The sequence below is a fragment of the Truncatella angustata genome (assembly GCF_020726525.1).
Source record: "Truncatella angustata strain MPI-SDFR-AT-0073 chromosome Unknown BKA67scaffold_5, whole genome shotgun sequence".
NCBI classification, from domain to species: Eukaryota; Fungi; Ascomycota; class Sordariomycetes; order Amphisphaeriales; family Sporocadaceae; genus Truncatella; species Truncatella angustata.
In genome coordinates, this window is record NW_025763385.1 from 3,613,111 (window position 1) to 3,626,904 (window position 13,794).

At 48.7% G+C, this 13,794-nt stretch overlaps 5 protein-coding genes across 5 annotated transcripts; 1 reads left to right on the plus strand and 4 right to left on the minus strand.

Annotated features, from left to right (window-relative positions):
* Positions 1 to 1,000: 1,000 nt before the first annotated feature.
* Positions 1,001 to 1,902, plus strand: BKA67DRAFT_647435 (uncharacterized protein; the record flags this gene model as incomplete). The annotated part of the gene is made up of 2 exons (XM_046105958.1): positions 1,001 to 1,517; positions 1,580 to 1,902. The coding sequence occupies exons 1-2, from the start codon at positions 1,376 to 1,378 to the stop codon at positions 1,900 to 1,902; spliced, it is 465 nt and encodes a 154-aa protein (XP_045957912.1). The 5' UTR covers positions 1,001 to 1,375.
* A 398-nt stretch (positions 1,903 to 2,300) lies between these two features.
* On the minus strand, positions 2,301 to 2,820 carry BKA67DRAFT_570676 (uncharacterized protein). The gene has a single exon (XM_046103175.1). It carries the CDS (start codon positions 2,747 to 2,749, stop codon positions 2,501 to 2,503), a length of 249 nt encoding a protein of 82 aa, XP_045957913.1. The 5' UTR covers positions 2,750 to 2,820; the 3' UTR covers positions 2,301 to 2,500.
* Positions 2,821 to 3,653: 833 nt separating this feature from the next.
* Positions 3,654 to 5,714, minus strand: BKA67DRAFT_519753 (prolyl oligopeptidase-like protein; the record flags this gene model as incomplete). The annotated part of the gene is made up of 3 exons (XM_046098130.1): positions 3,654 to 3,848; positions 4,347 to 4,874; positions 5,127 to 5,714. The coding sequence occupies 3 exons, from the start codon at positions 5,712 to 5,714 to the stop codon at positions 3,654 to 3,656; spliced, it is 1,311 nt and encodes a 436-aa protein (XP_045957914.1).
* A 191-nt stretch (positions 5,715 to 5,905) lies between these two features.
* BKA67DRAFT_570686 (uncharacterized protein) lies at positions 5,906 to 8,057 on the minus strand (the record flags this gene model as incomplete). The annotated part of the gene is made up of 1 exon (XM_046103176.1): positions 5,906 to 8,057. A coding segment is annotated over one exon (2,152 nt), but the record flags the coding sequence as incomplete, so codon positions are not given.
* Positions 8,058 to 9,916: 1,859 nt separating this feature from the next.
* On the minus strand, positions 9,917 to 11,134 carry BKA67DRAFT_537267 (uncharacterized protein; the record flags this gene model as incomplete). Its single annotated transcript, XM_046100292.1, has 3 exons — positions 9,917 to 10,087; positions 10,410 to 11,040; positions 11,106 to 11,134. 3 exons carry the CDS (start codon positions 11,132 to 11,134, stop codon positions 9,917 to 9,919), a joined length of 831 nt encoding a protein of 276 aa, XP_045957916.1.
* Positions 11,135 to 13,794: the final 2,660 nt, after the last annotated feature.

The following is a 13,794-nucleotide window of genomic DNA, read 5'->3' on the forward strand; positions in this document are numbered from 1 at the left end:
AGATACAACCCTCACGACAGCGAAGAATACCAAGTGATCGAATCGAAAGACTCTTGTCGGGACGACGGGATGAGCTAATGATACGAACGACGACGACTACGGCAGCAGCAACGAGAACTACAGGGCGAGATGCAGCTACCGCTCAGCTAAGCGCAAATTAATACCAGGCTTGTTTGTTGTGTTCGCTGTATTTGAGTCTGAGATGAGGCGTAATTGAATGGAGCGCGATCCGCATCACGGCAACGCGGTTTTTGCCCATTACTGCACGCTAGTGAGCTAGTCCTGTATGCACATGCAGTCTCATGCAAGTCAGCGTAGTAGGTATGGCCGGCTTCAAGATAGACCACTAAAAGTCCTCACTTGGGCTGGGGACTACAGCACCTTTCTGCTGGGGTGATCGGTAGTGGGCTTGGAACTGAACCGTGCCTTGCCACATACTGGAATAATACTGGCCTCAGAGTCAAAAGGTGACAAATGCAAGAAATATGACAAACAAGACTACGGTCATGATCGATCCGGTCGCAGCCAATTGTGTGCAATGTCGACTATCAGCTCCCGAATTGGTCTACATTATAGGACGAAATCCCAAAAGCCACTTCCGTATCGTGCATTGAATTGACCCTGAAAGCCAGTGAGCGCTAGCGGTGAGACTGAGAGAGTCGCGACTAGTGGAGAATGAAAAGAGCCACTGCTGTCCTGCGCACAAAGACCAATGTACACCGTATCCTTGTTCGGATGAGAGCTCAAATGGACCTTACGGCATCCTACTCAATTGGCCCTAGCATGCGACGAAAGTGGCTGGAGTCATTATTGATCCTCGTCAACGGGCGCATCGTTGTGTTACGGCATGTCTGTGTAAGATAGCTTGTGACCATCGTAGCTATACAGTATCTTTTTGTCCATCCCAAGGCGGGGAAGCGGCCGATGTTCAAAACATGCCTCCATGGCAGTTAGTTGGCGTTGAGCTCCGCTTGATCACATCTGGTCTTGGTACAGAAGCGGACACTCTTGATGTCATTGTTTCGTTCTCAGTGCCGTGACCAGTGGGGCGGACCACTTTGGTAACATACCAGAGCTGTGCTTACTTGTCCATATGTAAACGTGATCGTCTGACTGTTTGCTGTTCTTTCAATCATTCACGAAAAATGGGACTTGGCGGTAGCATAAACGCCCTACATGGTGCATAGAACTGTCACTCTGGGTTCAGGCACTACTCTAGATAGACAAAATCGAGCAGTTCATGATCATTTGCCGAAAGTGAAGCAGAATTACGGGAAGGCCTAGCCGCCATTGGCCTGGAGTCGCCTCACCAAAGTTCTTCCAGCCAGGTATTTAAAAAACGATCTCACTACAATCTTCATTCTTTCGATATCCCATGTTACCAATGCAAGAAGAAGTTCTTTTTCGACATCTTTACACTCTGTTTTCCGTGTTGCACATGCTCCTAGCTAATATAGAGGAAGGCGACATGAATACGTTTGAAGGATTCTCCTCAGATATCGACTCAGGCACTCCAAGTAAGTGTCCTCGGCTGGTGGGGTCTATTGCTTATTGCAATATGCTAAATTTCTCATCTTAGGTTGTTCTGGGTCGGATGATTCTTTGCATTCCGCTCCCGATCTTGTCGGAGCCGAGGCCGAGTCACTGATGCACCGGGGTCTCACGACAGAGGCAACGACGCTTCAACATTCATCTGGAAACGAAATGGTTATAATCGATCGGGACTATCCCTGCAAGATCATCGGAGAGAAACAGATGAGAGGGCAGATCTGGTATGTAATCGAGTGGGAGCCAACAATAGAACCCGCGGAGAACGTTGGTTGGGCCGCAATCAAAGATTGGCAGAAGAAGAAGAAACACGAGAGACAACCAAGAGCACGATACGCAAATGCAAGAAGATAGTGAATCCGGCTGTGGTCACCTGAGCTCGACCCCTAGCATCTTCTTTCGGGCATATAGAGGCACAGTTTGAATGGAACGATTCATCAATGTCTAGGGATTGGAGTCAAGAGAGATGTCAATTAGTCATAATCTATAGCAGGAATCAAATAGACAAGACCTGCTGCAAATCTATGATTCTAGTAGTTTTTGTTGTTAGCCGTTACGATGGGTTATATCTGATATGGCTGGTAACCAATAGTCTCTAGGTTCATTGCACCATCATGTGGTGGACTCCTTAATGTCATCACATCAACACCATTGATGAGGCGCTACTCCGAGCGAAGATCTAGGAATATTGCGATCGTATTCCATTCTGTGGTTCCGAGTGGGGTATAACATGTAAATGTTTTGCCTTTGGCGTTCGGTCTTTTCACGGCAAGTGTATGAAAGCAATATGAGAGAATGTCGAGACCCATATACAGCATACTTATGCTCTGCAACCCATTCCCCCAAGAGTGATACAGTCTGCCAAGAATATCCAGGACCGTTCGTGCATCTAACGTTGAATCTCACAGAGCAATCTCTCATTTGCTGTCGTATGTTCTGAGTCTTCCCCTCATCAACGAATGCGAGGGGGTACTGGAGGAGGCTGAGCCCACTTGCCTGCCATCAGGGATTGTGGCAGTGATGATGGAGTCCGGACATGCTGCACTGTTGGCTCCTGATGCGGTTCTGGCGGATTAGGTCGTTGCGGTTGAGGGTTTCGTAGTGCAGGATGAATTTCTGATGGCGGGTGGATTTCCGACGGTGGTTGGACGCTTATCGTGGGTGGTCGAAGCGGAGGCGCCTCATAGTTGTTGTTATTCATGTAAGACTCAAAATTGCCACAGGTCGCGTCCGTGGTTTGCTGATAAACTACATCATGAGCAGCAAAGCTTCGGTCATTTCGGTGTCGCAACTTTTCGAAAAGGCACACGACGAGATATGTGCCGATCAGCAGCACGAGGATTGCAATCCCAATCACCAGTCCTATGAGTAGTCCGGTAACGATGTTTTCGTTATTTACATTGCCCATCAAGGTGGTAGGGTAATACGAAAGAACCGGCATCCCCGTCTCATTGCGTTCTGTCGTAGATACACACACACACACACACACACAAGTTTATTACGCCCGGGCTATTCCCCTAGAGGGCAACTAACACTACCGTCGTAGATACAGTCCCTAGCGAAATCAGTCTCCTAACCTACTCTCTTTCATACCTCACTTTCGGACCCACTCTAGTGGAGCCGAAAATGATCATATGTACCTAGTCAGGCTAACAAGTACTGCGCCCATTCTGGACTTGCTTTCGGCACTTTTTATGTATGCACAATTGACTAGCTCACAGTGTTCTTGTCCATTCAGCCACCGATCCTCTTTAACACCGGTGGCGCGTCGAGGCGAATAATGCTGTGCTTTCCCTAATCTGGAGTTTTAATAGATATGTACTATACCGACGCTACTGTACGTCAAATTGTATAGAAACAGATTGATATTATAGCGAAGTTGTCAATGACCATCGGATTAATTCGTTTACTGTCTCCGCATGACGTCACCACACCCACTGTGGCAAGAGGCAAGCTACCGGAGGCGTCACATTATGATTATTAAACGTGATGATTCTAGAATATGCCACTATAGCCGAAATGTTAACTATGCGACTGATATTTCTCAAGATAAATGAACGGAACACCCTAGGACCCTCCTGTGCAAAGGGATTTGAACAAAGAGGTTACCTAAATCGCATGATTAAGACACCACCGGCCGAGGTACCAATAACAATGGTATAGCCAGATATGGCTAATTGACCGGGACGATACTGGGAAGGTAACCACAAAAGATTCTTCTCGCCAAACACGATCCAGGGTGGATTTTGACTGATACTGAAGCCATCATGTTGCCTAGATGGTATTGGCACATTATTCGTCTTATGTTTATGCAGAACGTTGTTATGACCCCGCATAGACGTATTCTCGTCGGGTCGTGCAATAGTAAATGTTCCCATACTCGTGAGAAGTCGTGTTCCACCAAGGTCAAACTGCAGGTTGTCCACAGAACCAATATCTAGCACCTGCCGCTCTGCGCCGGTCTCGATGTCCCAGATCCGCACCGTCCTGTCGTACGACCCCGACGCCGCGAACTGGCCGTCGGGCGAGATCGCCACCGAGTGGACGGCGTCCGTATGGCCCTCGAGCACCTGCCGCTCTGCGCCGGTCTCGACGTCCCAGATCCGCACCGTCCCGTCCTCCGACGCCGACGCCGTGAACTGGCCGTCGGGCGAGATCGCCACTGAACTAACCCATCCCGTATGGCCCTCGAGCACCTGCCGCTCTGCGCCGGTCCCGACGTCCCAGATCCGCACCGTCCGGTCCCCCGACGCCGACGCTGCGAACTGGCCGTCGGGCGAGATCGCCACCGAATTGACGGCGTCCGTATGGCCCTCGAGCACCTGCCGCTCTGCGCCGGTCCCGACGTCCCAGATCCGCACCGTCCCGTCCCCCGACCCCGACGCCGCGAACTGGCCGTCGGGCGAGATCGCCACTGAACTAACCCATCCCGTATGGCCCTCGAGCACCTGCCGCTCTGCGCCGGTCTCGACGTCCCAGATCCGCACCGTCCGGTCCCCCGACGCCGACGCCGCGAACTGGCCGTCGGGCGAGATCGCCACTGAATGGACGGCGTCCGTATGACCCTCGAGGACCTGCCGCTCTGCGCCCGTCTCGACGTCCCAGATCCGCACCGTCCTGTCGTACGACCCCGACGCCGCGAACTGGCCGTCGGGCGAGATCGCCACCGAATGGACGGCGTCCGTATGGCCCTCGAGCACCTGCCGCTCTGCGCCGGTCTCGACGTCCCAGATCCGCACCGTCCGGTCGTACGACCCCGACGCCGTGAACTGGCCGTCGGGCGAGATCGCCACGGAACTAACCCGACCCGTATGGCCCTCGAGGACCTGCCGCTCTGCGCCCGTCTCAACGTCCCAGATCCGCACCGTCCCGTCCCCCGACCCCGACGCTGCGAACTGGCCGTCGGGCGAGATCGCCACCGAAGTAACCCGACCCGTATGGCCCTTGAGGACCTGCCGCTCTGCGGCGGTCCCGACGTCCCAGATCCGCACCGTCCCGTCGTCCGACGCCGACGCCGCGAACTGGCCGTCGGGCGAGATCGCCACGGAAGTAACCCGACCCGTATGGCCCTCGAGCACCTGCCGCTCTGCGCCGGTCCCGACGTCCCAGATCCGCACCGTCCGGTCCCCCGACGCCGACGCTGCGAACTGGCCGTCGGGCGAGATCGCCACTGAATGGACGGCGTCCGTATGACCCTCGAGCACCTGCCGCTCTGCGCCCGTCTCGACATCCCAGATCCGCACCGTCCGGTCCCCCGACGCCGACGCCGCGAACTGGCCGTCGGGCGAGATCGCCACTGAAGTAACCCGACCCGTATGGCCCTCGAGGACCTGCCGCTCTGCGCCGGTCTCGACGTCCCAGATCCGCACCGTCCTGTCGTACGACCCCGACGCCACGAACTGGCCGTCGGGCGAGATTGCCACCGAATTGACGCCACCCGTATGGCCTTCGAGTGTTTGTAAATGGGCACTCCACTGAGTGTCAATCCTCGGCTTTAATGCCAGCCATGCCGGCTCTTCTTCACAAAATCTTTGTCGCACTAAACTACTGGTAGGACTGAAAACAAGTGCTGATGCGTACACTTGAAGTGGATACTGAGCAATCACAGCCCTATTGTATTTAAAAAATCGTGCAGCATCAGATAGCCAATCTTCCAGATCCTTCATCTCGTCACCACCCTGCACTATGTTAGATCTGGGCAAAACAAGGATAAAGATATGTACCTTTGCATAATTGTGAAGCTTCGTGACCGAGGCAATCCCGAGCGCTGTCGCACCTAATAAACTTAAGGCTTCTAGCCAGTAAAGATACTTTTGATGCAGAAGTTCCTTAGCTACCGACACTGTTTTTCCGCAATCTTGCTGGCTATCGTGAGACCGTCCATCGATGAAATGGTCAACCCAGTACACACAACTATATCGTAATGGAGCGAGCGTGTCTAATGCTGGTGGATCGATGTCCTCGACAAATGTACCGGGGTCTTGTAAATCGTATGGATCCCGTTTGAGATGTTGGGATAAAACCTTGATTGACAAGTCTGCTAAACCTCTGTGTTTCGAGGGAATACCTCCAGACGGAAACACGACATTCGTTACTTCTGTGGTTAGGAAGTCCTTCGCCGATTGATGAACGAAATAGACAAAATAGTCGCGAATGGTAAGAAAGGATCCACAGAGTTGTACAACCTCTTCCAAGTCTGATAAGTTATCGAAGGATTTGGGGTCGACTAATAAAGACAATTCTGCGAGGCTTACCGGCCGATAAGTGATTGACACTACGCTCAGAATCTCACGACAGAGCTCAGCATCAAGCGAATCGTGGATCGAGCCCAACATTCGTTGATAGAAAGGATCTAGGCCAGGCGGAAACTCGTACAGTTCGCGGAGAATGTTTCTAGCTCGTACTTTAGCATCCTTGAGTCGTTGGACAACCAAAGCTACCCAAAGAAATGTACTGTCTGCATTGGTGTTCATATAGTCGATAAGCTGGCTATACTTTTCATCGTCCAGGTTTTTTGCTACTCGTAGCTCCTCAGCTTTATGGCGGATATATACCTTAACAGCAGCAGTGACGGAATCCTGATTGAGTTCCAGGCTGAGCCGCACTTTTTCACTGGCCGCACTAAGCATGTCTTCGATTTGGGGCCAGTTACGACTCGAAACCAACCACTTCGCATTCCCCTTTGAGGACTGCTGTGCGATGAAGTTGATGAGTTTGGGCAGATCATCAGAGCATTCGTCAAGCGCATCAATGACGAATACCACTTCGTGCGACTGGCGATCTTGTAGCATCAAAGTCAAGATCCGCGTCAATGCATTCCATGCGTTGGCATCCTCAAACAGTCTTGACCCAGCCACTTTCCATTCTTCGTGTAGGTGTCTCGCCAAGGAACGATTTTGCCGGACAAGCATGTATATAAGACCGCGGAGCACAGCTGTGGCGTTGTTAAGGTTTCTGTCAGTAGCTTGGCAGAAAAAGTATGACAACATGGGCTGATTTGTTGATAGACCCTCCAATTCGTCCGTGATGCCGCAGAGTAGCATAGTCTTACCTTTGCCAGGGTCGCCCTTGATCCAGAGCAGAGAACTGTTTTTGTCGCTACGCCATTGCTTGAAGTCCGTGTTCTCGAGAATCCATCGGAACGAATCTTTTAGTAACCCGCCTTTCGTTGACAGAATGCGTGACTTGTCGTCTTGGGGATTCGAAACTCTGAGATCAGCTAAGCATTGGTTGATGCTTTCTTGAAGTTGTGCATCTTCGCTCAGGCGACCTTGGTCGACTGCTAGTTCCCTACACAGCCTCTTAAGAGCTCCCTCCTCTCCTTCTCCGTAGTTTGAGGGCATTGTGACACCTAAAATACCAAATAGACAATACGCCTTATCTTCACCTCTAGACGTAACTCGATTGTTCGCCCAAGACATGCGACTCTCGATATCGAATTCCTGAAGAAGACCTGGCTGTAGAGCACGGATGGGAATATGCGTAATTTCGTGTATTAGCTGCTCTAGTGTAGTCTTCTTGCCAAGAAACTGGCGTTCGGCAGAGAAGAACTCCACCACGCTAGGAGCGATGAGTTCTTGGAGCGTCCATCCACGAGTAAACCATCTGCTCTTCCGAAAACCAATCTTCCACGTCGATCGAGCCGGTTCGTCGGCTAAGCCATCGTTGTAGCAGACATCGGAAAGGTATGCATAGCATTTCTGAGCGTTTTGGTACCATCGAAACATCGAATTAATCGCTTCTGTAAGCTCGGCAGAACTAGATTTGTCAATACAGCAGGTATCTACCCAAAAGTATTCGAGACCATCGCGTCGAGCCTGTTTACCGCAGAACAAGATCTTCTGATAAGCAAGCCTATGGTCGTAGCATCTGTTGTTGATGTCCTGGAATGTGATTTCGTCCTCGTCTCCGCCCCAAGTGTGGGAGAGAATGGCGTATGGCGGAATATCATCAGCACGACGTTGGGTGAGGATCAGCTCGTTTCTGGCTCCAAGCTGAAGGAGACGCATGTTCAAACGTCTGCTTAAATCATTCGCATCGGAGTCTTAGTCGTAGCTATCGTCGAATCTATGACTGGGGTTGATGTTGGTGGGAGGAGATTGGTTCAGTCGGCGAAGGAGGAGCTGAATCACAAGACCTGGAGCCTGCGACAATGAGGCAGTGCAGACCAGCATCGGCAATAGTGCCAATGGAGCTGGCTGACCTTGTGAAAGCAAAGCATCATTTTGCGCGTCATATCAGAGAGACAAGGTGAGATATAAACAAATCTTGATTTACTGGTCCATTGCCAAAATATTTTGGCGGCGATATGGGATTAAATCGAGCACTGGTAGCTAAGAGATTTACGTTACAGGCGGTCAGTCCCCTAGCGCGTTCGGGGCTTGCATCTCCATAATCTTGGACTAAGATTCTTGGACCCTGAATATCCCCCAAGTTGACGCAGCTCAATTTTCACTCGATACTCCAAACCACCAAATAGAACACTTCGGGAGCGATTATTGGTGGTTTAGAGTATCGAGTGAAAATAGAGCTGTTGCTGGCTGTCGAACAGTCACATTAGAGCATTTCCTTGAGTGCGGCGTCGTGATCCACTCTACACGTCCTCGATCGATGCTTCGATAACACTAACGTACATGATGAAGCAACAATCGCTTCAAGAAACCCTGAGAATATGGTGTCGGCAGGGGCATAGACCCTCGAACATCCATTAGTTAGTAACGCTATAGTCGGAAGACTGGGTCAAGTACTCCGTCTTTTATTCCCTATAGCCACAACACGTCGGCTGATCGCTAACATACGCCAATGGCCATTCGCCTAGAATGGTGTTTTGCATCGACTGCCTGGAGTGATTTTTTCGTCTGTCCAAATCAGGCGCAGAATGAATGCGTGTCTTATTGTTGCATTCAATATTTGATAGACGATATTACAGTATTGTAACCAAAAATGAATTGCTCTTTGGCAGTTTCGGAAATATCAATAAAGGGCTGGAAGAAACCCCAAAGTGGACCGTGTGTACCGTAGAACGGAATGCACTCATAGGAAAGAACACTGTGAGCTAGTCAATTATGCATACATAAAAAGTACCGAAAGCAAGTCCAGAATGGGCGCAGTACTTGTTAGCCTGACTAGGTACATATGATCATTTTCGGCTCCACTAGAGTGGGTCCGAAAGTGAGGTATGAAAGAGAGTAGGTTAGGAGACTGATTTCGCTAGGGACTGTATGAATTCCATTATTTCCAGTGACAACCGTGATGAAATGAGAGCATAGTTTCGAATGTGTCATGCCAGCTATTTAAAGGTTCTCAGCTGACCTAAGAAGCATAAAAAACGGATTAGTATACAGATGATTAGAACAAATACCTCTTTTTCGGATCTTACAATTTCATGGTTGTTTTGTAGACTCGTGAGAGTTGTAATTTCTGGATCTGTCGAATTTGGTTCTCGCTGGAACACAGTGAATAATCTAAAGCGACTTCCTGGTTTTGCCGATTTTCTCTTCTCTTCAAGCCTAAGCGGAAAAATATGGACCGGGAATCAGAGACACTTTTTCGAACTTTTGGAGTACAGGAACAAAACGGTCTAAATGTGTAATTTCAACCACACAACTACTTTGGCATAACCAGCTCTCCCCCACCACAACTCATGCTCATACAAAGACAAACTTACCTTTAGAAACTGGACACATTCCAGGATATTCATGAAATGGGGGAACATTTGGGCACAGTATGGTACAGTGAATGGAATGTGTCTAGTCCAAAACATTTTGTACTCGGATATACCATGTGCATCGATAGTATGTACACTACTACAATATAGAACCGACTACTCGTACTGCCCGCAGTATTTTACTATCACAGAAGCTCGAATTCATTCCTTCATATGCATTTTTCCTGTTGCTATGCTATCTTTGAACAAATCAAGAAGGCTGCTTAATCCCAGCAAAGAACGGCTACATCCACTCAGGAGGACAAGCATACCCGCGAGTCGCCGTTGCAGAACAGTAACTTGACCCGGAACGAAGATATCCAGTCCATTATGCTAAAAATGCTACAGTAGGTGATATGCCTTTCAACGACCATATCTTTCATCATCTAACTTGAGCAGCAATGGATATGATGCCAAAACCTTGACTTTGATCATACTTACTGCAAGTCCCGGTTAACGATACAAAATGCTGTTGTTTCTAATCGCTGTGGTTAGCCAGTAACTTCATAGCCTTCGGCCGAAGATGAATTTCGATCACAAACAGCACTTATTGTGGCATGTAATTAAGATATCTTGCTCTATTACTCATGCCTTGAGGACAGCTTCTGGAATGGCGGTGGTAGACTATGCACGCCACCTAAAGTGGTTCAAGTACCTTATCCGCCAGCAGCAGCCCCTCTGTGACCTCATCATCATGATCACCATTATCATGTAGGGGATCTTCATACGCAAAACTCTGAAACGTTTTGACCAAGCTGAGCTCATTGCCGCTTAATGCTTCACTCCGCATGTAGATCTCGTCTTTCGCTTTTGCATCGCGTAATTCCGGGCTAGTCACCACAACATGTATTGTATCTTCTAATCTGCGATCCCAGTTGCCTTGATTTCTAGAAGCTAGGGACGTCGCTGGGTATCTCGGGACGGCTCGTGTATTTGCTGAGGTGGATTGGTGCCGTCCTGATTTGGGGTCCACCAATGGTGTGGCCGATGTGGCTTTGGGATAGTCGACGCATGAAACTTTTTTCGTTGACCCTCTCTGCTTCTTTTGTGAGGAAAATCGGCGTCGAACAGCTTGTGAAGAGAATATTTCTGACGTATCGCCTTTCTCTGACAGTCTTTTAGACCGTCTCAAAGCAGCCATTAGTGCGACGAAGAGACGGAAGATACTGTATAATCGTGGCTTTGTGGTGCTGTCTACAAATTGGAGAGAATTTTCTCCTTGCAGCAAGTTTTTCTTTTCCCTCCACCTCACTACTTCTTCTTGCTTCTGTGAATGGTGAGTTATGCTGCAAAGAGGGTCCAGTTCATCATTTTCCCAACAGAGCTTATTCTGGACAAAGCCTGAACGGACCTCATTTGCCGGTTCGGTACAAGTCGCATTGTGGCATCAAATTTATTGGTTTTAAACCACAACATGAGCACATTTGAATCAGTTGCAGCAGGAAAACATAAACAGTATTTGATCATCATATTCACCATGAGAAAAGGTCATATATAACACAAGCCCACGCGTCTCCTGCGACCACATCCGGTCCGCGCAACGCTTTGGACCTTGATTTGGGAAAATCCTGTAGGTCCAACATTACAATCAACCTGATGTCTCAGAGGTTCGCACCCTCAAGGACTTGGTACGTGTACAGACGGGCGGCAAGGTATGGACGGCCATGACGTACTTGAAGAATCCAGGGGTGATCAAGCTTGCTCCAAAGAATGCCAACTGGCATGGTAAGGTACTGACTGTAAATGTGTATACTGCTTCAACAGTTACAGTGGTGAACCAAACGATTGGAGTTTCGTAGAAAGCAATAGGGTATCGAGCACAATCTAACGTTATGGGACCATCTGGAAGGCTTTATCAAGAGACAAGCCCTGGATACTAGGGAGGCAAAATGGAAGGGTAATTCACGTGGAAAGAAATATAGTCCTTACAGAGAGAATCAAAACTGCCTTCCTCCTTTTGTCTCTCTCTTCTCTTCTCTAAGCACAGACGATCCGTTTCTGGCTCTGACCTATACGTACGCTGCAAGTACTCTTTTGGACCGTGTCAATTTTGATTCCACGAGCGTGAGCTTCAACCAGGCTCTTTCGCAGTTATTGATTATCTACTACTAGAAGGAAATTGAACGTTACCGAGGATAGATTTTTGACACTGAATATCTGCGTTTATGGCCATAAATGACTTGCTTCAAGTTCCATGGTACCAGTGAGGTTCAAAAGTGTACTCCTGCTTAGGAGCCAGAACTGGACTGTCCATGCTCAAATAGCAGAGAAGAGAGAAGGGGATAGGAAGCCGATTTTGATTCTCTCTGTAAACAAATATATGCTATGTCTCACTTACAGTTCGAGCAGCAAGGAGTGCTCATGTTGGTTGGGGGTGGTTGAGGATCGTGCACTTCTGGCCTCATTCTTTCTGGACGAAAGCCGAGGCCCACAACGGTACTTGCAAAGTCATCGACCAGATGGAGAGCCTGTATTCGCGTATCTCAGTTCCCTGGATACCTTTCCCATCGACAGCACCCTTCCCTGGACGGAATCTAATATGCCATGTTTTCTATTCTTATCTCACTACTATTATGCATGTATTGTATGCATTGGAACAGGTGTTCGCAACAGGCTTCATCGTTGATGATATCTCTCACTCGACAATCCCGATTTCTCCCGTTGATTTGTGCTAGTTAGTACAGAATGTCATCCCGCTCTTCACTAATCACCGCCGTCAATGCGGGGTCGAAGGTAGCGTCGCGATTATTGTCACTACCAATACTTTAGACGCTGTTTCTCTGAAATATCCAGATGGTTCTTGCCATTTCGAATTGTGTCTAACTTGGAGTATCCCGATTGAATCTAGTTCAATGCCACGGTGCGTGGTTGCATTTCTCGTAGTTTTGCAATCGTCAGCTGCTAGCTGGACTAGTGGCTTTTGGTAGTCTAAGCTCCTAAACTTGGCTACTGGAAATCGTCCAGTAGACTTACAGTAGCAACCCGCCCGTGAGCCGAGATTATGGTGGAGTGGACTAAGGTTAGACTAGTCTAGACTTTATCGGTGAGTTGCGCCCAATACACGCACGGGTACCCATGCAGGCAACTCACGTGACTCTCATGAGCCTTGCCCCCCTATCATGCAATAATTTATCTTCGCAGCTTTCTCTGTAGCAATAGACTTGAGGGAGCGCATCCAGTACCGATTTAATAGAGCTGCTAAATACGGAGTTCCTCAATAAGAAGGATGACCGTTGTAGTACTCTTCTCAATATATCTGATAGGCTAGCCACCGAGGTCCAATAAGGAGCTGTGACTTTTAACAACAAGACCTCAATTGAGAGCAGATTCTTAGAAAAATACTTAAAGTATCTCCTAGCTTTCCGTACTTTGAAATCATCAAATTGTTACTGAATTATGGACCGGAAGATAGACGATGAGGATAGGTTAATATATGATGTGTTATAGGATGAACCCCTAGCGATAAGACTCAGGGGCCACGGCCCCATCGTAGGACCCACAGAACCTACTAGACGCTACTAGAGGTTGTATAGAAGGAGGAAGGACAAGTATATAAGAGCATACATTCATACGATAGCTAAGAAGTTCCTTCTCTCCTCAGAGAAGTCTTCTTGTTCATAGAGATAATAGACGTCAGAGTGTAACATTCGGTCTAGACCCATTACAGAATGTATTATGTACCTATCTCTCTTGGGCCCCTTTACTACATTCAGATTGTTTCAAGGACCGAAGTTACATTACCCAAAGATTACTGAAGGCAGTGTGGTAAAACTCTGATCTGCTTGTTGGACAGCTCAGAGAGACAGCTCAGAGAGACGTATGGTCTCTCACAATCGAGAATAATCATCCAGTCACCTCCAGATCGTCGTGATCACCTTGAGGTAATAATTGGCAAGGGAATTCCAAGCAATTAGCGCCTCGCGATAACGGGCAAAGTGAAGTGCGTAAGGATTATTTCGCAGGAAGTATTTGGATCAGCCATTCAAATTCAGATCCCCAAATCCTCCACAAACTCTGCTAGTAACCAAATGTTTCCCGCT